At 38.2% G+C, this 26,970-nt stretch overlaps 1 protein-coding gene across 4 annotated transcripts in view; it reads right to left on the bottom strand.

Annotated features, from left to right (window-relative positions):
* LOC139130337 (spartin-like) overlaps nt 1–26,970 on the bottom strand; it is a 54,628-nt gene that overhangs the window by 21,378 nt on the left and 6,280 nt on the right. For all 4 annotated transcript variants that reach the window (XM_070696097.1, XM_070696098.1, XM_070696099.1 and 1 more), the window contains 3 exons: nt 18,921–19,667; nt 18,349–18,704; nt 17,541–17,719 (listed from right to left, as the gene is read on the bottom strand). In XM_070696097.1, the coding sequence (XP_070552198.1) occupies nt 17,541–17,719; nt 18,349–18,704; nt 18,921–19,666 (1,281 nt within the window). In that variant the 5' untranslated portion in view covers nt 19,667. The remainder of the gene's footprint in view (nt 1–17,540; nt 17,720–18,348; nt 18,705–18,920; nt 19,668–26,970) is intronic.

Genomic DNA, 26,970 nt, shown 5'->3' with positions numbered 1-26,970 from the left:
ATGTGATTATCACAAAACATTTTTAGCTCACATTTGGTTATATCAATGTGAGTTTATCGTATGAGCTGAAGTCGATGGCATCTGTATGTATGTGTGTATGTATGTATGTATGTAAGTATGTACGTACGTACAGTATGTCCGTCAACATCAAAAACACGCAAACCGCTGCACACTTCAGCTTTGTATTTGGTGTGTGGATGGATCCTGGGCTATAGATGTGATTTTGTTCAAATGAAGTCTGCATTGCCAAAATTATGCAAATGAGCTTACAAAATGTGAAAATGGTCAAGAATTAATATCTCGAGAACCGCTGTTTTGATTGCTTTGAAAATTTGTGTGCAAGTACCTTAGTACCCTTTTATGAATATTGTGAAGATATCCTTAATTTTGTATTTTTGCTAAATTTTTTGGTGATTTTTCTCATTTTCAGTAAAAATTCTTCTTCTTTGAAAATGCCAGCCCAATCGCTCTCAAATTTGGGTTAGATCTTTGTGAGGGTGTTTCTCTTCTAATTTGTAGAAATTATGACGAAATTGGGAAAATTACTATTTTGGAGCAATTTTGTCATTTTTGGTCAAAAAATCTTAAACTGTATTTTCTTTTTAAAACCCCTGGACAGACAGCTTTTATATTTGGTACACAGACGTACAGAGATGACAATAGTTAGATATGTGGAAATTGTCCTGAAATATACAAATTTGTATTTTTAAGACAATATTGTCATTTTCGGTCAAGTAAACTTGTTCTCAAAATTACTTGTTTGATAGCTTTGTAATTTGGTATAAAGCCCCGAGGGATTAGATACATTTTCTGCTCAAAGTGTTGGGACACCCCCAAATTTATATATTTTAGGTAATTTTTTCAGTTTGTGACCTTAAATGACCTACACCAACCCAGGATATGTTGTGAGACAGTTTCGAAGGCTGTGGACATAATTTTGTCATATTTGGTATCAATTTGTAGGAAAATTTGATCCAGAAAACAAAGCTGAGGTGAATTTTTTCATTGCGGACCAATTTTTGCATTTTTTGTATGTAAGACGTACAAGAACTGATGAGAAATTTGGATCCAGGATAATTCCAGATGTTGTAATCACCGCCCACAGTGGAAGGCATTTCACTATCTGCAACTAACTAAAGTGCTGTTTACATTAGAATGATAACACTCATCGCATTAATTAAAAACTCCTCAGGGTTGTAAATACATTTCCTGTCATCTGGTGTTATGTAATACCAACAAGGGATGGAACATTTGATATTCAGGAGGGGGTAGGGTCTAGAAGATTGATGAGGTAGCATTACTTTTTACCAGATCCCTTGTACATTTTTTTACCCACTCCCACCCTTTCTTTTTATCAAACCTTCTCTGTCTTTTTTTTGTTGTTGACATTTGCTTATGTATTTAGGATCTGCTTGTCCCATTGCTATAGAAGTTGATATGCATGTTCCTAAAGATGACCTCCAGTACCTAAGTTGGAGACTTTATTTGCTTTTGTCATTCTTGTTTTTCCTGGTTTAAATATTTCTTGAATGGACCAATTCAAACCGAATGTGAGCACACTGTCCTTGACCGTATTTTTTTGAGAAAGTAATCGGACCAGCTGCAAAACGGAAGGCCTTTTTTTCCCTTCAGGACTGTTTTTTGGCTCTAGCAGACCAATTGCAATACCCACAATCACTACCAGCCAACATCGCAAATTTCGCACACATATTGGATACGTCACTGAAGAAGTAACTGCGTATCAGTGATTAACCAAAGAATATTAATGACTTATTCATACAATTGACGATTTTTCATGTTATTGAGAATCTCCATAGGGTGTATTTGAAAAAGGTAAGCATATCAGTGATTGATATGCGAGAACCTAATAAAAACGTATGAGTGAACTCTGGTAAGGCCAAGATAAATAAAAGTTTGTTTCTCATACTAGACACATTGCAAAAATGATGCAGTAACACGTTTTTTTTCTTCTAAATTTTTTTTTAATCCCTCAACCAACAAGAACACGCAAAAAACACTAAAACGACATAGGAATACACGCATTGTGAACAGTTCTGAATGGAATGTTAGCGTCAGTTATTTTGTTTACAGTTGTGTTTTATACAGCACTGAGTTATGCACTATTGTCGCATATTTTTTGTTCATTTTATTTCCTTATGAGCAGGAAAAAAGGTTGACATGGTGGGTCTCAATAGACGCGCGCGAGGATGAGAAACAAACTTTTTATTTTTCTTGGCCTAGGCGATTTTTTTTCCTATCAGCACTCTACTATGTACGACTACTCAATAATTTTGTGATGTCTTCGTAATCCTATTTCAAATAAGATGTGACTTGACGTGAATCACGACAGGATAAAAAGGAATGAAAAAGCAATATGTCGTCTACAAAATCTGTTGACTTGGCTTGCTTAAAGGAGTAACTTGCAAAATTAATGAATTTTGGATTATAAGGAATTCAATTGAGCAACAAGTCCAAATTTACCTGTAATTCAGTCCCAGAATGAGAGTTACATTGTTAAGACTTATTGTCACTTTGATATACTGATGTTGTAAGTAACAAAATTTTATAATCAGTCATGTTGAAATTTTTTTTCCACTTCCTCCCACTGGGCTTCCGCTGCCACTCGCAAATTAGTAAATTGAGAAAAAAATCTGCCGTTTACGAAATATTTTCACACCGCATTCGTATTTTTACGAGAAAAAAATTCAGGCTTAGGACATATGGGGCACCGCGTCATAACGTACAGCGATGTTCTCGAAGGAGGCGATTGAGATCGCCTACATATGAGAATGACATCATTCAAAATAAGAGTCTTTATAACGAATATTTTGACTGGTCGTGAATGTGGACATTCACATTTATCATCCAATCATATCATCTGAGACATGCTTCTTCCGTTGTCAAGCACAGCCACGGTTTTTTTTTTGGCTGGGACGTCCAGACAAGCATACGACACGTCTTTGCACAATGCCAAAAGCCACCTTTATCTTCTCCCCTGTACAATGTTAGGATTCTCCGTTGAAAGTAAAGATACGACTTTTTCTCTTGTCAGATTGTCATGTAAATAAAAAGATAATAAATCCCTTCAAAGTGTTGTATAAAGCTATTTTTGCTGGTTGAGCGTACGTTGACAAAACTAAAAATCATTGCCCGATGAACTAGACTAGACAAGGTTTTCCTGTCACACAATCTCTGTACGATCGAAAGAAGGAGACAAACTGATGGTGTTTGCTTTGTATCATGAACGTTTATAACACTATAATAAGAAAGTACGGTGGTGAAAATCAGCACAAAAATGACTTTACTAAAACGTACTCTTTAACTGTTCAATGTTCAATGTTCAGTTCAGACTCAGTGAGTGGCGGGATGGCATTGTGGAGAGCTAAAGATTGCCTGCAATGAAAGTCACAAGCCAACTTTGGTGTCAACGGATACAGTCTGTGAATTAGCAATGAACACTCACTTATTTTTCAGGTCAATAGGCCAAAAGTTGCTTGTCCGTGGCAACAAGCCTCTCTGTTTGTGAATTTTCCCATTCTACAATGACTATCAAGAAGCGATTGAAGCGAATTTGACATCGAGGATCTCAACTTTCAAAACCATAGACGTTTAGTTAACCCTTTAAGTTGCTGGTTTAAACTCTACTGTACAGTGTATGTTTTCATTTTACTGGTAAAGTGCAATGATAATCCAAACCTCAAAGTAGTGAGGGATGATATAAGCACAGGAAAATGATGACAAAGTGGTAAATTATTTTTCAGAAGCTTCAAAACATTCCTTTATACTACTAAAAGATTTTTTTCTTTCTGTATTGTTCAGTTAAAACTGAAAAAAATACCTTGAAGACACAGTGGAAATGGCTGTTATTATTTGTACATCAAGCCCTAAGAAAGTAAACATACAAGCATATGAAATGTTACAGTTTTTCATGAATATTAATTCTCATGATTATTAATGAGCCATCCAGTACTCTTGGAACTCTGGGGAGAACCCTGCTAAAGGGTGAGCATAGTGACCAATTGTGAATTCTGAAAGACTAAAATATGAGTGGAGTATAACCAAAGAAATTCTGTGTGAAAATTACAGGGGGTTTCATTTCAAGATGCATGGGGCAAACTTTTGGATCTGAAAGTTGATGAAGTATATCAAAAGCTTCGTACATTAGTCAAAATTGGTCTGATATTGCCAACAAACACTGCTGCTTGTGAAAGGGGCTTTTCCAGGTACAACAGAATAAAACCGAAATCCAGGGTTAGGCCAAAAGTTAGCTCATGCAGTTAGTGCCATTATGACGATTGCAATAGAGGCACCATCTCTGAGCAATATTGATAAATTTGACTTCAAGAAGGCATTTGCAGTGTGGTGTTCACTGAAACAAAGGAGAATTATTGGCTCAAAATCTACATGTATTGCAATGTCCAGTAGTAGCACATCCAGTTTTTGCACCGTCTTGGAGATGTCTTGGAGATGCATTGACACTGCCCAAAGACTGGTAAACCACCGGAATAGCATTTACTGATATTTTATCAAATTTACTAATAATTTAAAACTGGAATTCGTAAATTTACTAAGATTTTTTAATACCCAGAGGAAACCCAGTCCCAACTTAAAAGTGTGTTGATAAAGACACTCACATGTGTGTTGTATCTTTAATTCATCCTGCAGGAATACTTACTTATCAATTAGTTAGCATTTCCCAAATTGATGAAATTCGATTCGAGATGTCTGAGTAATATACAGTATACTGCAAGTATATGTAACTCTGAAGGTGTAACTGATTGATTTATGAAAAAAACGAAAGATACAAGACTCATTTATATTAACTTAGTTTCCATTTATTAATACTTTATCGGTCGATTGATAATTTATGGATAGTATCATGTGTTGATACAAGTTTAACCCTTTTCCTGCCAAGTCGGTGAAAATCTGCTTGAAATTCGGTGTAGCCAGAATCTAAGCACTGGTGACCGTTATTCTACCAACTCGGTGGAAATCGGGCCCTTTTTGGGTACCCCCTTTCCTGCCAAGTCGACGGCACTACGTTTTGCTATCCCCTGTGCGTTTAGGGGTCATCCGAGGACAGCTTTTCTGACAAGGAACGCCTTTTCCCCTCGAAATGGGTTCGCAGGGAGTCGATAGACAAGGAAAGGTGCAGAAACCTGTCCGCCAGTCCCTCACATCCGAGGGGGGCTGGGTTTTTTTTAACCGCTTTTTAGCGGACTTGGCAGGATAGCATGGTGACGTTTTCTGCGGAGTTGGACGTACTTGGCTGCCTGACACTATAGAGATTGCTGCCGAACTTGACCAACTCGGCAATGCTAATCTAGAAGGCTACCTCTTGCAAATGACTTGGCAGATGGTGCCGATGGTGCGAGACGAAAGTCACTTATTCAGTTGTGCATGACTGAAAATAGAACGTAATTTTGACGGGACGGCTTGACTTGTTCCTCCGATGGAACGGATATGAACGACTCGGAAATACCATTACAAACTGGTGTCCGACGTACTAAGCTGGGCTTCAGCTCTGCAAGTTCAAGCCAGGCAACGTCCTTCACCGCCTTGGCCGTGCCATTCAATGGACGTAGCTTTGGATTTTTTATTTATTCCATCGTCCAAAGTATTGGCTCTGGTTTGCAGGCAAACGTATCCTCTTGCCGACGCATTGGTAACTACGTACGCTGTTTGCGTACGGAGAATTCAAAAGGGGACATGAGGTCAATGCTACGGGGATACCGCCTGCACTTAGCAGGGACTGCTTTTGTTATGCAAACCAGCCAGCAGTTCAATGGCCGCCAGGCATGTGGACACGTCGATGGCTAGAACAATGGAAGCATATTGCGTTGTACCCGTGCATCGCAAAAGTGAACTGAAGACTTGGGTGTAGTGACTGGTTATCACTGGTTAGCTGCAGCCCAAGCCATGTCGGTACAAACCCGTACCTGACTGAGGACCACTCGATTAAGTCAGTAATGAACGTTAACACTCTTAAGCCAACTCCCAAACGAGCTGGCTAAACTACGTGGAGCTGTGCTTCAATGGCTCAGCCATGCCGTTAATACAACGGCAAAAATGTAGTTTTTGTGCTACACTGCCAAGTCGTAAAAGGTACGTATTCAATTGACCCTACCCTGGGGAAACAGGACAGGTTTGCCGGTGCTGCTGCACCCCTAGCACGACCCCCAGGGTCTCTGACTAACAGACGAGTGAGGTGATGTTTGTGCCTAGCGGACGTGCGTAATACTGAAGGAGTTTATTTCCGAAAAAATAAACATGAAACGGCAATAAAATGACGCACTCCCAGGGGCAAACAAAGCCGGTGACCTCAAATTTTTTCTGCAGTAACCCTTGAGCTCCTTCCCCTGTCTACGGGCATGTAGAAATTATCGAAGTCTAACATGTATAAGTACAGCTAAAACTACCCTGAAAATGGGCAATTTCTGCCAAAATGCCTGGCAGGATAGTGTGCAGGAGAGCCAATCTTTTGCAGGCACATATTATGGGGCCGTTTTCTACTGACTTCGCAGGATAACGGACAAGGACGCTCGGCAGGAAAAGGGTTAAATGTCACAGGTGTATTGGAATCTTTAACCCTTTTCCTGCAAGACAGTATCACTTCCCCATCAGTCAAGTCAGTAAAAAGCGGTATTGAGCCAAAACATGACGTATTTTCACCCACTAGGCTTGGTCTGTTACAGCATCTTTAGTCCAAAAAATAGCGCCAATGGCACTTGATCACAACTGGCACATTGTGAAACTACTCTATCTCTGGGTACACCTGTACATGAAATACTGAATGGGTAGGTGCTGCGGGTTTGGAGTTTGTCAGTAAATCCACACAGAGAAACAAAGTCCTGAAGTAGCGAATTCCAGCCATTTTCAAACCACACTGTTTGTCAGTGGGGTAAGCAATATTCGCAAAAATCACATCTCCAGGCTAATAGACTATGTTTTACGAAATCACACGTCCTTATTACAAAATAAAACGATCTTTGTCTTTAAATCAATGCGCCAGTAAACACGTCCAGCAGCTAGTTATGTCATCAAGTCTGTAATGTTAAGGGTCATAACACATGTGAGAAATCTAAAACATTAAATATGTGTTTTTTATCAATTTTATTACCAAAAGTGCATGAAAATCTCTGATACTTGGAATCAGCCATCCTGCATATTTGTAACATTCATCAAAACCTCATTCTGTTCCACAACTCATTAAATAGTCCACAATGCAGGATTGGTGTACATTCCAAAACTATATTATATGAAAGACCCCTAAAATCAATTAGTTAAAGGGGGGTTAGTAATTTCCCAAAACTATCTAGAGGAGACCTTAACTGCATATCATTTGCATCTAATTGTCGGCTACATGGACTGTGTGCCCTATGCTGGTGCTACCTTGATAACTAACCTACAACTTGTAACGTCATTGTCTAACCTGTTCACCCAATTTCCTGTAGACAGGTCCACACTCTCCATTGATAACAATGGGTTTGGGCCATACCATTGTAGTGAAAGACTGTAACATGTGGAGGTTGTGGATACTTAATCTCTGGAATGTCAAAGTCTGTATATTGACTCAAGGATGTTTACTTAACAAATGCCTAGGGTCATCTCAAAAGTGAGAATCTAAACTATGAAATATGTTTTTTTAATGCTTTTGATGCCCAAAAGACCATAGAAATCTCTTATACTTCGAATCAGCCATCCTGCATATTTCTAACATTCATCAAAACCTCATTTCTGTTCCACAACTCATAAAACAGTCCACAATGCAGGATTGGTGTACATTCCAAAACTACATATATGAAAGACCCCTAAAATCAATTAGATAAAAAGGGGGGTTAGAAATTTCCCAAAACTATCTAACCGGCGCTCCGTTTGGCTCCATTTTTCCGAATTGGAACCTTGGAACCAGTCTATGTATCGGTATCAAATATCAACGCAGTCTGTTCAGCAGTTTTTGATTTTTTGTCGTTTACGGAAATGGACGACATCAAACACCGGTTGAAACCACTCTATATCACAACTTCCAGTTGTGATAAAATCAAGTTTACAGTATTTATGTTTTCAACAGCCTTCAAATGAACAGTATTATGCTAAAATACACCATATGGAATATGTTGTGTGTTTCATTAATTTTAACCATCTTGACCTGATGGTGAAATATGGACTTGGCAGGAAAAGGGTTAAAGGCGGAGCCTCCCTTTAAAAGGACGCAAAGCTATGGCGGCGTTCATTGTGTAAGTGGACACCAAACAGGCAACACGCGGGCACACGCTCCAGAAAATGCCACTTTTTAGTTTTCCCCAGCCGCAAAAACGCAGCAGACTGCTAAGTGGTCAGCGCGAAGTTGCTGCTGATCAAACTCTGTGGTTATATTCAAAGTCTAACGAGACTGGAAGACATTTTTTAGGAAATTCGAGCATTTGTGGTGGGGAATCAATGACCGTTGGCGATTTGAACCAACCGTCAATCAAACGCTTGGATAAACTCTGTTTGCAGGATTAGCAAAAGGTTACAAAGGGTTGAGATCAGTTTGTGTAATTAATGTTTTAGAAATCAACCATCGTACTGGCCATGTGTTTGACTGGGAGGAGAACTCCACTAATGCGAGAACCTGGGATTGAAAAGTGCGGCTTTAAAGTTTATGTTAGAGGAATTTCTAGTCACAGGTGAATCTTTACTCTTCATAGTTTATGTGGAATTTTGAACACACAGGTGTGTCTTTAATCCTGAATAGTTTATGTTTAGAGTGCGTGAATTTTTAAGCGTATAGTTTATGTACTGATGAATTTTAATAAGTAATCTCTGATACGCAAATGTAACTTTCAAGGGTCTTTTTTTTAGACCCTGGCTTTGTGAGGCTAATGAGACCTTTTAGCACTGGCCTTCCTTCAGGTATGGTATATGGGACAGAGATTGGGTCAAATTGTCAGCAACAACTGCATGCTGCTAGCAGACATAGCTTTTCTTTCAGCTCCATATGCAACAGCCACTATGCCAGAGACTACCAGTGCACAGCAAGCTGACCAGCTTTACACATCAGCATTTGTACCTGAGACTCCTGTAGAGCAGCATCAAGATCCAGCAGAAGAACCTTTTACTGAGTGGGCTACAAGGTATGGACCATAGACATTCTCATAAAGCATGAATGTGACAACCACAGAGCTCTTATACATCGAGAGGAAGAAAGCATCACCCGTCTCAAACTCTCCACCAGTCAGCTCGGTATCTTCAAGTCAGCAGTAAACAGTCTTCGCAAATCTTATCAGTCTCAGCAATATTCCCAAACAAGCGGCAGACCAACAACACCACAAGACAAAAGTTCCAGAACTATCCAGGCCAAGTGACAACACTGATCAACTGACAGCAGCCATGCAGATGATCCTTAACAACAATAGCCCATCAAGTACCGTTCCCAACCAACCAGCACAACCATACCAGACCAATACTGCAACAGCCAACCCCATCACTGCCATCTTACAACAACAACCAGCCATTGCAAACAAAAGGGCAGATATCTACCCAACCATCTACGTTACAAGTTTACGAGGTAAGAAACCCTTAGAAATTGTAGACTTCATCATCTTCACTGGAAGCTATATGGAAAAAGAACAAGTTCTTCACTATGGTGCTGATGGACAAGATGTCGTCATCAAGAACATTAAGGCCAAGCCTAAACTGGACACTGTGACAATTGCTCAATGGGGTATTGCTAACACACGCATAATGTTATCACTTTATGAGTCAGGAGCTTTGAACCATATCACCGTAACAAACTGTATGGCATATACCACCACTTTTATATGCAGCTGGAAGTTTATCTAGCGCCCTCAAGTGGCGACATTGAGAGAATCCAACAAAGAGCTCAAACCAGGGAATAGGCATAGGCTGCCTTCACGTTCATTTTCCATCATTTAAACACCAGAAAACCACCACATACATTGTACTGACAATTTTTGCCAACAACTGAGTTTGAGGCTAGTTTGCCACACTTTCATGAGCGTGGCGAACCGAGAAGACATTTTATTCGCCACCCAGTACTTTCTATCACATTTTGCGAATGTGGCGAGCGCTAGTGCGACCCCTGAATTAGTTGATTTGAAAATACATATCCTTCAGTTCGCAGACATCCTTCTGACTATAAATGCACTGGGTTAAAGTGGAAATTTCAGAATGACCGTGACTTTACTTACATGTATGATACTAGACTGCCATTTGGGGCACGTAAATCCCCAGCCATTTTTAACCGCATCACACAAGCAGTGCGGAGAATTATGTCAAGAAAAGGGTATTACTCTGTCATTGTTTATCTAGAAGATTTTCTTGTGATAACTAATTCATATGAATCCTGTATAGAAAGCTATGAATGTGTTGTTAGTTTACTGTGTAGCCTTGGTTTTAGTATTTCATGGAAGAAAGTAGAAGGACATACACAACGCATTAATTTTCTTGGAATTATTATTGATAGCAGAGCCATGAGGCTTGAACTGCTAACTCAAAAGCAGGCAGAATTAAGTAATCTCCTAGGTAGTTTTAGTGATAAACTCGGGCATGCATATATTCAACCTTAGGTTTTAGACACGATACCGTACATGAAACCATCGCAAAAATGAATTAATGGTCATGACCATTAATTCATTTTTGCGCTTGTTTCATTTAATTTGTCTAAAACCGGGATCGAATATATGCATGGTCACCCATTCATTCAGTATCTTTCAACATGTCAAACAATATAAGTAGTATCTCATATCAAACAAATTCATGAAAATTGGCGACTTTGTCCCTTTAAGCGTTTTTACTGTAGCCAATTCCTAATTTGCATATTTAATGAACTTTCCTAATTGGGCATATTTACTTGGATTTAGAATTCATCTGTGGTGAATTTGTATGCCGTTCATTCACAGGCCATTAAAACGCCTCTGAAACGGTTCTGGGCCAATACTGTCATAAAAAGTTATGTGTGGACGCTCCGAAGTGGTTCTGAAGCGTTTCAGATTTGAGATGGTTTAGTCGGCCCGACCTGAGCCGTTGTAGGGATTAACTCTATCCGCAAATCGCTGTGTGGATGGACTGATGCTGTATCGTACTTGTTGGTGTCACTGCATATGCATCAGTATTTCTTACAAACAACCTAGCTATCTCTGCAAAATTCTCGTCAGAGCCAGAGTTAACAACAACCAGAAAGACACAAAACTCAGCCCAGGATCATGCAATAGATGCGGCCACTGCAACCAGTGTAAATTCATCCTCAACACAGACAGAGTCAAAGACAATAAAACTGGTTCACTTCACCCTATCATTTGCAATATAACCTGCAACACCAGCAATATCATATACGGCATCAACTGTTCACAATGTGATAAACTTGTATACATCGGAGAAACTGGCAGGAAACTAAAAACAGGGACATACAAACATGTATATAACATCAAAACAAAAAAAGACACGCTCGTAAGCGAACACTTTAATATGAAAGATCATAATATTAACAATTTCACAATGTTTGGAATCTGCAAAATATCATCAACACAAACAAAAATCAGAAAACAAATGGAAATAAAATATATCTATAATCTGGGCACCATTCATCCTCTAGGAATTAACAAAAAAGATTGGTAGTTAATTTCGACCACTGCTAAGGGGCCCACCGTTCATCTGAAACATAGGGAGCCCACTTTTCCTTTTTCTTTGTTCACTGTCACAGCTAAAACCGAACAGACGTGTTCCACAAACTTGTAAGTTCATTTCTGGTTTCTTACAGGAATTTACAGTATCCACCTTTCAATACATTGCTTTGTTCAATTTCCCTACTCAACTTCATTGCCGTTTTCAGCTATTTCATTTTTTGTTTGTTCCTTTTTTACAGTAGTCACATTTCTACCATAGACTTTACATGCTACCAAAACATTTCTACAGTGCGTAATATACGCTAAATATCTTCGTATTTGTTATCATATTCATTGACCGAGTAGAACAAAATGTAATTTTCGTTCCCTTTTTTCCATTGTGTCTGTATAGCCTCTGATGAAGGTCGTCCGTGTATGTCCGAAACGTTAGGAAGAATAAACATCTATTGTATAGAAGCAGATGGGTCCAGTCAACTATTTTTCACACCTCAAAAAAATTCCTTAAAAATACAGATTTGCATATTTCATAACAATTTGAACAAATCTAAGTTGGGTTATCCTTAGGGACCTGTATACCAAATAACAAAGCTGTCTGACCAGCGGTTATTATGAAGAAGATTTTTTACCAAAAACGCCTTTTTTGGTGCTAATTTGCATATTTTCAACAATATCAAAAAATTAGACAAAATAGTTTCTAAAAATCATATTTTTCATCTATACAACAGGGCTTGACAATTCCTATCGCCCGACGCCCGGGACAAGTGAAATTTACGTTCGGGCAAGTCAAGAATAAAATCTGGTCGCCAACCGGACAAGTTGTTTATACAACTTCTGGCGCAATCAACGCGAACCTAAGTTGTGGTTTGTGCACGTGTCGCACGATTTGCGTTGTCGTTCACACAAAATAAATGTCAATCACTGACTTTTTTTAGATACAATTGTGACGCTCTTCTGAGATTCACTTGCTAACTCACACAATGTTGCATTTTTTCGATGATCGACATGAAATTCTTTCATCGTCCAATTAAAAAAGTCGCTTAAAATATGGCGTAAACAGCATTTCTTTGTTGTATGCTGACTGCTCCGCCCCAACAAATTAGGTAAAAATTTGCAAAACCCAATCATATTGCTTATCGGCGATCAACCGTGCAGTACTTCAAAATCATTTATGCGGCCTCGCGAGGTAGACGAACATTGTTGGCAGATAGTTATTTCCACTAACGCAAACAAGACATCGTGCATTTTCGCAAGCCAGAACGTAATTTCCGCTTCGCAGACCTACGCAAAAATCAAGCAAAGCAGTTGCCGTAAAGAGGCGCGTCGTTTACGATGATGGGCATTGTTTAACTCTGAGAAACGACGTTGTGATGATTTACGATGGCGTCACGAGGGCCAGCGGGCGGGATCGTCTGAGAATCGATGACTCGATTGATGATTAGAACACAGTCACATGTGATCTACTCCGCCCTCAGACTATGCGCCCATAGACATGTGTATATATGCCTGGGTTTTTTCTCAGGCATATATACATGTACACACGCCTATGGGTGCATAGTCCGAGAGCGGAATAGATCACACGTGACTGTGATTAGAACAATGTTTCTGACAAAAGATCTAAACATAAGCGTTATGGTGAGGAAAAGCGCCGTAGATGTTATCTCCTGAAATGGCAAGCACAGTGGCCTTGGTTGAAATATGACGGTTCCAAAATGTTCTGTACGTCTCAAATACTCAACCAGTGTTCGCGGTGACTTTTTTCTCCTTGCGTACGGCATACGCATTCGTCTGCTAAAATTGCGTATTGGCTGTATTTGAGTGCGTAATTTCATTTCCACACTCGATTGATGATAAAAACTGACAGCAAAATACAATGTGCCGTTCCATAAACCTATACTACATATTCGGATTGTACGATGTAAGATCATTTTAATGAAAACAGTTTAACGAACAACTTGAACAACTGGGCATTGTTTCAAACATGCTGAAACGTAACAGCAAAGGGTATAAATGCGACCGTCAAAACACATCGGGCAACCCAAAAGTTAGAGTTATGGCAGCTTATCCAGATAGTTCTGCAGTGTTCAAAATTTATCAGGATTCCGACGAGCTCTAGCGATGAAAAGCTCCCTGGCACGGTTCTCAGAACGGCACGCTGTTTATCATCGGAGACTAACTGGGCCCTCCCAGTGAAACGCTGTAGTACTTTTCGTGAATGTAGCGGCCCTGATGCATGCATCTCTGTGATCATCAGTCTTGAGATGCCTTTTGACAGCGGATTTCTGTATATGCATTCCGCTCTCTATCTTTTTCACATAATTGGCAGTACAGCAGTGTCTTGTTGTTGACTACATCAAAACGTAACCATGGATATTCAGTCTTCCACTGCTCTTGGTAGCTCTTGGTAACCAGTGCATCGTCATCACTGCTCACGGTTTCACTATGGCGCTGATCCCCTGTTGTTGTATCGATGACAACAGGACAATACGTCGTGGATTCCGACATGGGCTCAATTTCACTGCGCTTCTCCGTGTTCTCCATGTTGGGTTGCCCAGTAGTGTCTTTCGATTGACCCTCTTAATCATTTTTTCATGGACTCGTAGAGCAAAGTTGAAAGAAAACAGAGTTGTTTGCTTCGACGCCATGCTGCATGTATACTTTGATCAAATTTGGGGACAGTGAGACGCGATGAGAGTGCACAGTTGGCATTCAATTTGTTTCAACATTTCTGTCAATCACTCACGTTGTGTCATAAGTTTCAGAAACTATCGCTCGCCTGTAAATTAGCAATGTAATTCATAGGCACAGCTGACATGATATAACGTGCCTTTGAACTACGATGCCGATTTTTCAGACCACGCCCAGAGAATCCGAAACTTTCCACACAAAATGAGTGATTGACAGAAATGTGTTGCAACAAATTTAATGTCAAGCGGGCACTCATCTCGTCTTGTTGTCGCCAAAGCAAAGTCGCAGGGAGTGCTTTCGGAAACATTTTACTGTTATCCTTTTGCGTATAGAAAACGCATAACAATGAAAAAAATGCGTAGAGAGTCAATTTCAATGCGTAAATACGCACGTTTTTTGCGTAAACGCGACCTCTGCTCCACCATTGCCAAACCACTGGGAAAGCGAAATGCTTTTCTTGACGGATGTGACATGTTTCGCGTTGAATCGATAGGGTCTCACGAGTTTAGTCAACCGCATTTGGACTGTTTGGTGCATCACAGATGAGATCGTGACGGGGACAACGATTGTGGAAATTTTGTGGGTCCCACTGAGCCCGATACGGTTTCACTTGCCAACACCCCGATCGCATGCACTCGCAATGCATAATCCCAATGACGACAACCAGCGACAGAAACTGACCAATCTTTTTACGATGGCATTTATGCTTGCCAAACATGGGAAGCCGATGTATGATATGTACATGTACCTTCAATGTTAGCCCTGCATACAGGTCTGTGTGTTCCCGGCGTTATACGGCCTCTCTGTGCTCTCCCTGGCCTTTCGAAATTGTTAGTAAATTTACGAATTTGGTTCAAAATAAATTAGTAAGCACAAATTATGTAATGCTGAGCCTGCCCATTTTCAACAAGCACTTCTGGTACTCAATAAATGATGTTAAGGGTATAGAAATGATGAATGATTTCATTATAGACAAAGGAAAGTGAAAAATTCCTTTTTAGTTTTTTTTGACAATGAACACTCATATTTTGATACACATTTTCAAAAGATCCATTAATAACACAGTACATCATGAGTCATGATTGCTTGTAACATTGAAATTTCTTCCTTGTTTCAATAAAGTGTGTCATTTTGGTCAGCCGGCCCATGAATGTTATTAAATTAATCGATCTTTATTACCACATAACATTTTCAGGTATATTGTGACACAAATCGTAACTCCCTTTGTGTGTGTAGTCAGTGCTTTATGATTATATATATTAGTATATGAAGTGGTCATTAATATTATCAGTGTTTGCACAAGTTTTAGATGCTAGAAAATATCTGCCCTGTTTTTGATATTTGGAAAGCTCTGTTACTTTGAACGTATGCATGTCATCCATAGGTGTTAGGTGGTGCCTCTTGGTAGCTGCAGTCATTATGCTATGTTCATCTCTAAAATTCTTTTAAAACAACCACTGATCAGAACATTTTGCAGTCTGTGGTTTCGCACAAATTTTGTCTCATTATAACAGCAAATTTAAGTACGCAAACTGAGACTGGTGATCAATCCTGCTTATGTTTTCTTAGAGACAGTAATACTTTTAAAACGCTGCAGATGATCGTCATTTATTTTTTGTCTGGATGAACGTTTTCGTCTTGGGACTGTGCACAGCATTGTCTTTGGATCATCAAAGAAAACTATCAGTATTCATAACATTTGCTGAGACAGTTTCTTGTAAAATATTTTGAAGGAAACCTATTAAAATTGGCAAGTTCACTGAAAAAAATTCAATCTGCAGATCGTCAAATGACAAATCTATGAAAACTAAGATTTCCGGCTAAGATTTCCGGCTCGTTTCCACCTCCATGCACAGACAAACACTTTGCGGTACGGTACATCATTCAACCATGCGCGGTCCGGACAGCAGTTCGACTGTCTTTCCGGCTGACTGTCTTGATCTCTTCTCGGCGGTTTCATTGTTTCCAATTTTTTCATATCAGGTGCCGTATTTATGCCCAACTTTCTTACCCAGCTGAGGATACTATCTATCTGAAGCATTTGTAACTGCCCGCTTCCCTCGATCCGCTTCACCCGCGTTCATTCGGAAAGTCGACAGCATGTGAGTGTTTGGGTATCTCGAAACTACCGGAATGCATAGCACACCAGTATCTGAGTACACGACCCAGGGATCTTGAAACCTTTTCGCGCATGCTCATGTTAGCACAGGTCAAAGTCCAAAGCTTACCATTGTAGATGCGCCGATGATAGGGGCAAAGTAGTCTTTGAAAGATGAGATATGACAGTATTTCCCTGGAATTCATAATCTTGACCGAAAATCAGGCTTCAAAAATAACAAAATTGTTCGTAAATGGCCGATCGGGAATGTATTTTTTTTCGTAAATTTTCGTTTTTGTTCGTAATTTACGAACGTTACGAGCGACAGCGAGAGCACAGCCTCTTGTGGTGGAGGCCGTATAATGCCGGGAACACACAAACCGTACACAGGGCTACTTCAATGTGAACTTTTGAGAAAAATCGGCGTCAACATCAGCGAAAATTACCAAAATAAGAAAGCCCTGAAAGCCGCTACGGAATTTGTCACAAGTATTTTGGTCCTGATTATTACAAACGGAGGACATGTTAAATTTTTATGAGGACAAGTGAAATTGAAAATACACTTGTCTGACGGACAAGTGAACTGGAAAAAAAATTGTCAAGCCCTGACACAACAAATATCAAATCAGTAAGTACTGTGGTTCTCAAGATATTTGAGTGGACGGACACCTCACAAACGGACATACATACATACATACATACATACAGACTGACGACGGACGCCGGACGGATACCCATCCCAATAGCTTCTATAGACTATAGTCTATAGTAGCTAAAAATTAGCAACTCACTAGTCCTTAGCAACAACATTGCTCATAAAATAGAAATGTTTGAGTATAAGAAAGAATTCAAAATAACGTTATGGTAATTTAAACTTGTACAACTCTTCAAACAAAACACTGATACAACACACCACGTGTATCACCAGTAAGCTACACTATAAGAATTCACAGAGCTACGGAACACAGTGTGTTTCGTAGCAAGGTCAGCAGCACAACTGAAGCTACGCATGCACGGTGCATTCTCATGTGATTCCTGGAGTGTTGATGACATAGTAGAATTACAAATGATCAGTAATCAAAGAAACTTGACTTCAATATGCAGGGAATTAAATTTAATAATTGAATTACCTTAACAGCCACTCCACTGGCTTTCTTTGCATATTCTACACCCTTCTGATAGTTGGGATCTATTTCAGCTGGTTTGTCTTCTGGTCGTAGCTGTTGACGTAGTTTAGCAGCTCCTTTATGTACCCAGCCAGACAGTACACTGGCACCAGACACAAGGCCAGATGATACACCACTAGCACCTGAAAGACATCAATAACATTGTGACAGTCAAATTATCAACACAGACTCTGTTCACTCGGCATATGTCAAAGTTGACCTAGACATCATGTAATAATCCTCAAACTTACATCATCAATATCTTTCTTTGTCTCCTACTCTGATTCATTTAGCAATAACAGGAAATATTCATACAATTTATAAAAGCCAGTGATTTTACAACAATGAAAAATAACTTGCACAAGCCAACAACACAGTTAGTTGAAGAAGGCAGAGAAATTGTTTAAATCTCTTTGCAATGGACTATCATATTCAGAATGAATAGAGAAAGAAAAGCTGTGAAATTGTGCAAGTATTCTATTTGAACTGTATGTTTCTAGTAAAACAGGAAAGTTCACATTCTTTTGACAACAACATAAATGTCCTTCTGCTTCATATTACTTTGTGTTTTACTTTGAAGCAACACTGATCCATGATTAGATCACTTTGTTTTCATAAAAATAATTCAAAATTTGTCGGAACAAACATAAAGTTAATCATTAGGAAATAATACTGTATCCTTTCATTGATATGCCACTTTCTGTTGAGTTTCAAAATCTTAAATATCACTACTGTCATTATCTGGATTTGCATAAAGTAAAAAGAATCATACCTAGACTAAATCCCTTGGCAACAGTTTGACTCCACTGAGATAAATGTTTTTCTTCTTCTTCTTCCTCATCAGAATCATCCAAAGCACTGCGTCTACCTTTGGTGTGTCTTCTCTCAATAGGCACAACCACAGCAGTGTTGTTTTTTCTAGTGTCTAGAGGCACTACTACAGCAGTGCACTGTCTTGTACCAGTTGTACCCAACGGTATTGCTTGAGGAGAGGCCTGTGCCCTGGGTTGTGTGTAGCTCTGTGCAGGTCTTGATCTAGGTCTGGCTGGTACAGGTGTACTTCCCTGTCTCTGAACCATCAGTGCAGCAAATGAAGCCAGCATATCTTCCAACAACTCCCTTTGGGTACTGAATTTCAAGATGGAAGTCAAATACATGTATTAAAGCCATCTAAAATACTCCAAAACTTATGATATTGTTTATTTTGTTATTATTTGAACACTGAAATTTTTCCTAATGATAATGTCTTTAATCAGCACATCAAGTATTTTGTGGCACTCACTGCATTCAGAAAAAGTGTGTTTGTTGGCTGTTTCTCTACTATTGTAAAAACATGAAACTTACCTTGGTACATTTGAAGATAGTATTAATCCAATATATGAATCTGGTTCAGGTGAGTTGACATCTGGGAATAAATATGATCCATCTAACGTCTTTAATGCTGGCGATTGGTTAGGTATCAATGGATACACCCAATCATCAACCTGTATGAACGCTGGAGGTTGTGACTGATTAGAGCGCGATTCCTGATTGAGAAATCGAAAAATACGCAATGGACCTGGAGCACTTGGTGCACTGACATGACCATGAGAATTCAGAAAATAGATTTGTACTCCTTGCTCAATAGACAATACTTGCTCTGCATTGGCCTCCGATTCATCATATGATGGTGGTGATTCTTCATCATTTAGGATTGAGTCACCAAAGTTTGCATCTGCTTCAAGTTGATTTACAGTATTGCTGCTGTAACTACTGTGTTGGCGACTTGAGCTGGCATTACTTTCACACTCTAATGCATCAACCCTTGCTTTCATTTGCTGAACTGTCTTTCTCATTTTTGTTTGCATAGTTCGAGCCTGATCCCACTGTTCACCAACACTTTCTGGGCCATTAGTTGGTATTGATAAACCCTTTTCCAATAATTTCAGTCCTGTCAAGTATAAAGTGATTGCGTCACTTGTGTTTCCTTCTTCATCTCTGGTCAGTGCTATGTTAATTGCTTCATATGCATCATCATGGTAGCCCTTGATTGCAGTGAATGCATTCCTAGGCCTTGCTGTGGGTCTTGATCGTCTTCTTTGGTACTCCATACTGAAAAATAAAATGTATGAGTTCTTGAGTCAAGCTGTTTACTTCTACAATCCACTATACATATAAATATTGTGAAAACAAATGTTTGTTAACTAACCCATCCATAACATGCACGTACATGTATATGTTCCAGTTAATATCTACATACAAATGGTACATTAGTATTAACATATATCTATGCTCATGGCTTGCCACTGGCTGCCAAGAAGATTGTAACAAGATAATAAAATCGTGCCAATGGCTCTGGAGCACAACTGGCATATAAGGCTTATTTGCGACATTTACAAACTATAAGTCTCTGTGATCAAGAATGACCAATGAGTTAATTTGCAGCAAAGCTGAAAGGCATTTTTCACGAAGTGAAATATTCACCCATTTTTGTGCCAAAGAATGAAAGATGCTGAAACTTGATGTTTGCTGCTATTGGTATATTGAAATGTTAAATAGATAAGTAAGAAATGAGACAGGAGACAAGTATGTAAAATGAAAATAAAATTTATTGAATGTGATAAATAGTGAATGGTATTGCAAAAACAAGCAGACAATATATTTGTAAGTGGATGTTTACAGCAAAAATAGTAATAAGTAATCCAAAAACAGTAACAAAAGTAGTGGCTTATGTACAGTTTTGGCACCACAAGGTCTTAAAGGGAATTGTAGATGTGGATATCATCTAAATAGGTCATCAAAGTCATGGTCATCTTTTTGTTTTACAGCTTGTGTAAGTTCATGAACTCTTGCTAAAGATTTGTTGCAAATGCAGATTGAGTACAATGAATTATACCTGGGAGAATTTTTTCCAGACGCTTAGCAAGACATCTAGAACCAATCTTTGCATCAACATTAATCACAGAAACGGGCCGCCAGTTTTTTATGAACTGCTTATCTTTACCTTTTTTCTCAATTAAAGTAATTATACTTTGGCATTGTGACCAAAATTGACCAAGATTGTATTCGCTTAATTGAGGAAATCATGACTTATACTGAGGAGCATGACTTGACAGGGATTCTTTTGGCAGTGGACTTTCAGAAAGCATTTGATTCCTTGGAGTGGCCATTTCTTTATAAGTGTCTTGAAGCCTTTAACTTTGGTCCGTCATTTATTAGTTGGATCAAGACATACTATCAGGATATTGAGAGTACAGTTATTAATTATGGTTACACCACTGGTTATTTTAGCATCGAACGTGGAGTTCGCCAGGGAAACCCACTTTCACCTGCTTTATTTATTTTAGTCCTTGAAACACTTTTAATTGCGATTCGAAAGAATCCTTGTATCCATGGTTTCCATACAGGGGAAGATAAAGTAAAGGAAATTGCTTTCGCAGATGGTTTAACCTGTACTTTAGCTGATGAAGAGTCAGTGACTCTTCTTTTTGTAATTTTGGAACTTTTCTCTAATGTATCTGGTCTTTACATAAATTTAGAAAAAACAGAGGCTATCTGGCTTGGGAAATGGAAGAAAAGGAAGCACAAATTATTCGGAATCAAATGGCGTAATGAGCCAATCAAAATTGTTGGAGTTTTTATTTCTTACGATAGAGAGTGGGCCACTCAACTCAATTATGCTAAACCTCTAGAAAACTTAGAATTGACTCTTAACTTCTGGCATCAACGTGATCTTACCATTTTAGGTAAAATCCAGTTCGTTAAGAGTCTAGCTGTTTCTAAGATTGTCTCCCTTATGCATATGACAAGTGTTCCGAAAAAAATTTTGAATGAGGTTAATAGTAAAATTTTTTCGTTTATCTGGAAAGGGAAGGATAGAATTGCAAGGAAAGTAATGATGTCAGATATTAAGTATGGTGGCCTGCGTGCCCCAGATGTGTTTGTTTCTCTTAAGTCATTTTGTGTATCATGGATTAAACGTTTTCTGGACACTTCTGTTAAACACCCATGGAAGCAGTTTTTATGAAACGGTTGCAACCAGTGGGTGGTAAATTTGTATTTAACTGCAATTATAATATTAACTTGCTCCCTGTTCACCTTGGTGAGATTTACTGTGAAGCACTCGACTCCTGGATAGACTTTAAGAGTATCAATACTCAGAATTCTGCTATGAATTGTATCATTTGGAATAACAAAAATATTATTATTAATGGGAAATCTGTGTATTGTCAAGATATCTTTGAGAAAGGGATTTGCTATGTAACTGATTTATTAGAGAGGGGAAGAGTTAGAGGAGCTACTAACCTGAGAGAAATGTTTAATCTTTCTGCCACCCAAGCATTTAAGCTAATCTGTATTTGGGATGCACTCCCACCTGACCTAAGGATAGCGCAACCATCTTTACCTTGACTACTCTAAATGTGTTATGCTATGATTTCTCTGTATACAAGTAGACAAATTCATTAATATTCTTGAAGCCAGTAAAACTGTAATTAAGAACAGCTTAAGGGGAAGGAATACTGCCCTTCCTACCAGCTCTGCTTATATTTTAAACTACTGTTATGCGGTTTATCAATTTTTTTATGCAAAATTTTCCAAAACCGGATTTCCTATGCAAAACATGAAATTGTAACATTTTTCATCCAAAAGTTGTCGAGTTGAAACTAGTTCTGGTTCACTTTCAGTCAAATGATGACTATGCGGTCCGCGACGTCATCAACGAGTTACCACTGAATCCTATGGAGCACGCGGCGTTCGATATACGAGGCATGTAATCAATATTTTTAAGGCCCTATTTCCATAGAAAACTACGCATAGGAACGCATGTATAAACATAGGGCCAAAGTCCCTGAAGCTACTATAGACATGGATACAAAATTAAGTATTTCCTGACTGTATGAAATTATCTCACTAAGGTCATCCTAGGGACTTGTAAACCAAATATTAAAGCTGTTTGACCAGCGGTTTTGAAAAAACAAGCGACTCAACAGTTGACAGAGCTCTGCTGTGTTATGTAGAGAATAACTTTTTGTGACACCTGTATTGATGAAGAAGGTGGATATCTTTGATAGCTCATTTCAGGATGGAAAAAACAATTCCGTAAAAATACAGATTTGCATATTTCATCACAATTTTAACAAATCTAAGTTGGGTTATCCCTAGGGACCTGTATACCAAATAACAAAGCTGTCTGACCAGTGGGTATGAAGAAGAAGATTTTTTACCAAAAACGCCTTTTTTGGCGCTAATTTGCATATTTTCAACAATATCAAAAAATTAATAAAAATAGTTTCTCAAAATCATATATTTTATCCACACAACAAATACCAAATCAGTAAGTACTGCTAGATATTTGAGTGGACGGACGCCTCACAAATGGACATACATAATACATACATACATACATACTGACAGTGCACGCCAGACAGATACCCATCCCAATAGCTTCTATAAGACTATATTAGTCTATAGTAGCTAATAAACGAGAGTTAATTACATTCTAATTAAAGTAAACAAGACTTGCTTAAATCAAGATTTTCGTCATAAAAAAACAGCATATCTGTAAGGTTATAAAGAATCTTAGCTGGTTATTTTATCAGTATTTTCATCCAATTAACCAAGCACATTTTAACTTTCAAATTAACATTGTAAGTAAGTTCTGTTGAATAAGTTGAGACTGTACGTACTCAGAGAAAGCACACTGAAGAGACAAATGTTTGAAACTTGAGAAGTTCAAGGTCATCAAAAGCATCATGTAACACTTTCATTGCACTGTTTACACAGATTGCATAATTGCTATAAATAGCACCTGAGGAATCTTACAGCCCAGCTTTACCATAAAAACCCTATCACTTTGACCACTCTTTTAATTGACCACTCTATTTTTTTCCTCAAAAAGTAATTTTATTTTATCCTTACCAAGTCAACCATAAATGGAAATTAGAACTTTCTCTATCTCTATTTATTTGACCACCCTATCATGACACTATTATGAGCAATTTCTTTTAGATAACATACAGGGCACAATAAATGACGGTTCAGAATATGTCAAAGTTGGGATTCAGGAAAGTTGTTTCAATCCTCCAAGATGGTAAGCATTTCACTATGAACTGTCAAAAAAAGTTGAACTTTCTGATAATTCTAAAATTATTTTGGCTTTGATGATTTCCTAATTAATTCAATTATTTAAAATCACATTAATTATTTCTTTCTGGGTGAATTGATAGGGTTTATACAGTACAAGAATTGCATACAATGTAAGTCAAATTTTGACCAAAAATGGAAAAAAAATTCCTTAAAAATACACATTTGCATATTTCATCACAATTTTAACAAATCTAAGTTGGGTTATCCCTAGGGACCTGTATACCAAATAACAAAGCTGTCTGACCAGTGGTTATGAAGAAGAAGATTTTTTACCAAAACGCCTTTTTTGGCATTAATTTGCCTATTTTCAACAATATCAAAAAATTAAAAAAAATAGTTTCTCAAAATCATATTTTTCATCTACACAACAAATATCAAATCAGTAAATACTGCGGTTCTCAAGATATTTGAGTGGACGGACGCCTCACAAACGGACATACATACATACATACATACATACATACAGACTGACGACGGACGCCGGACGGATACCCATCCCAATAGCTTCTATAGACTATAGTCTATAGTAGCTAAAAATTAATTATGCAATGAAAGTGTTAATATGTCCTATTGACTATGAAGTTGCAAATGTTTCTTTGGGTGTTGAGACATGTTAGCACAGTGTGTCAAGCGATGTTCAACCTGCTTGATTTCCATGGACTTTCTGGTCACCCATCGCACTAGTATGCCTGTTTCCCCTCTGGCTTCCAAAATTCTTAGTACATTTACAAATTCAGTCTCAAAAGTTTTAGTAAATTTCAAAATTTGTCAGTAAACTAGGAATTTGCAAAGTGAGACATTGTGCAAGCAAAAAGCAACATCTATTTTATATGGATTACACTGAATGATGGTACAAACACAAATTAATACTTCATTTTATAACACCTTTATTGTCATCCTTCGATCAAATCTCAGGTTCAAACAGAGCTTTCACAAGTTTCAGACAAATCTACAAATCTGCACTGTCTCTAGCTGAAGCAAGACAGCAGTTGCCATTCTCCTTGATTTGGGCATGTTTCAACACTAACTGTTGTCTTTTGTGATAGAGTTGCAACCTACGTAACTTCTCCCCTTTTGCACCATTCATATATCATGACATGTCATTCTCTGTCATGCTAATGCCACATAAGAGTTATCTGAAAGACAAATTAAATCTGATTTTAGCAAACAATATTACATGAAAAGTAGACATGACATCATGTCAAAATAAACTTTATCAATTCAACAGTCTTGAAAATATGAGACATACAAATACAAATGCAAAGCTTGTACAGATGAATTAGCAAACTCATTAAAATTATCAGTTGTAGAAAGTGCCGGTCTTGTCCCACACTCTCACGAACATTCAGAAGTAATAAGTGAACATTTACAGTGGTCATAAACAGTGATAAGTAGTTATATGCCAAGCCAAAAAATACTGTATTTACTATACCGTACTCGTCCGAGTATAAGCCCCCGGTTCGGCAACACTAAACAGCAGTAAAACTAGGGGAGGGGCTTATACTCGAGCAACCCCATGTTATCTGCCATGGACGCTTAATTTATGCTAATTTTATGCACGATTTTTTTCAACAGCACTCTATCTTTCTATCCCTTTCAAAATTGACTTACACATCCAAAGAAATTGATTGTACAATCTCTGAATACAGAAATGACATTTTGGTGAATTTCAGCGTCGAAAAACCCTAAACTTGAAACAAAGACGTCATGTATGCTGCTGATCAACAGTAATGTGAACAGGCATGCATTGCCGACACGGAAAGGCAACTCAATATTCCAGTATGAAACTGTCTACATCGTGTGAAAACAACAACATAGCATTGAAAATTGTAATAGTCACCAGGAAAAGTCTTCAGAAATGAAAGGATAATTGCTTCAAACAAAAAGAACTGCATGTTTCGAGCATGAAAACATCGTGGCCGTGAATGAAAATAAACAATGGCGGACTTGAGTGAGACTATTCTATTTAGGAGACGGGGGTGAGCAGGGTCAAAGAATCAAGATAGTACTGGGAAAACGTGTCATTTTCCTTACAATGCTGTCAAGGGAACTCCAATTTCCCATTGTTTTAACATCTTTTAATAGTTTCTTTATTATCTAAAAGTAATTTTACCAAGTCAAATGACCAAATAGACTCTCCTTACCTTTCTGTATTTTAGTTACACTGGGGTAGGGGCTTATACACGGATGTAATGCATTTTGTAAAATCCCCTGAAATCAGTAGGGGGGCTTATACACGAGCAGGGGCTTATACTCGGATGAGTACCGTAATTAAATATGGATGACTGCAGAATTTTCATGTGAATTCACTGACATCGCCAAATTATGGTACAAATTATAAATAAAATTTTAGTTGACTTTGCCAGAAACGATTTCGTGTTCCTTAATTCCTACACTCTCATACTTTGATTTGCAATGCACTTTCTATAGTGTCACTTGAATCACATGAAATACCTCTCGGTAGTCGTGTTAATTCAAACATGGTGTTTACTAAGTTTCATGACATAGCTCACTATATGTCTCAGATACCTTTGATAAGTGACCTATTTGAGCCGCCTGATTTTCAAAGGCATCTCGCTGCTGACATGTACAGTATGCATATAGGTACAACAGTGTTTCATCTAGGATGCTACACCAGGGGGGGATTGGTCCCCCTCTACTGGAATTTTTGAGGGGGATTTTAAAATTTGGGGGGGGATTTAACTGAAACATATAATGACATTTTTATACGTAAGTTTTAATGTTACTGTGATGTTACTTGTGTTATACATACTACAAGCCATAAATAACTTGCTTACACAATCCAAGCTGCTGGCTGCAAACACCATCCTCTATAAGATTTTTTCAAAAGTCAACAAATTTGCGTATCACTGTTGTGAATGCATAGGGCTTCCAAGAGTGGCGGACAGCTCATTAATATTCATAAGCATTACCATTCTTAAAAAATTGTAGCATATTCTGTATGCTAAAATATTCTGTATGTTTGTTTGTACATATTCTGTATGTTTGCTTTTTTAGGGCTTAATGTACATTCAAACATAAAAATTAACAACAGTTAGCCATTCCCACTGTACCTTCAAGGGATTTTTTATCATTTTTCACTGAACTGTCTGCACTAGAAAAAGCAAGAAAAAACTCTTTTGTAGTTATAAAGGAATGTTTTGTAGCTTATGAAAAAATAATGTACTTGTTTGTCACGTTTTTACTGTGCTTATATCCCTCAATACTGTAAGTTTGGATCAACATTGCCCTATACAAACTAGTTAGC

The sequence above is a fragment of the Ptychodera flava genome, chromosome 4 (assembly GCF_041260155.1).
Source record: "Ptychodera flava strain L36383 chromosome 4, AS_Pfla_20210202, whole genome shotgun sequence".
Lineage (NCBI taxonomy): Eukaryota > Metazoa > Hemichordata > Enteropneusta > Ptychoderidae > Ptychodera > Ptychodera flava.
The sequence above is the reverse complement of the archived record's forward strand: the minus strand, read 5'-3'. Positions and strand labels throughout refer to the sequence as shown.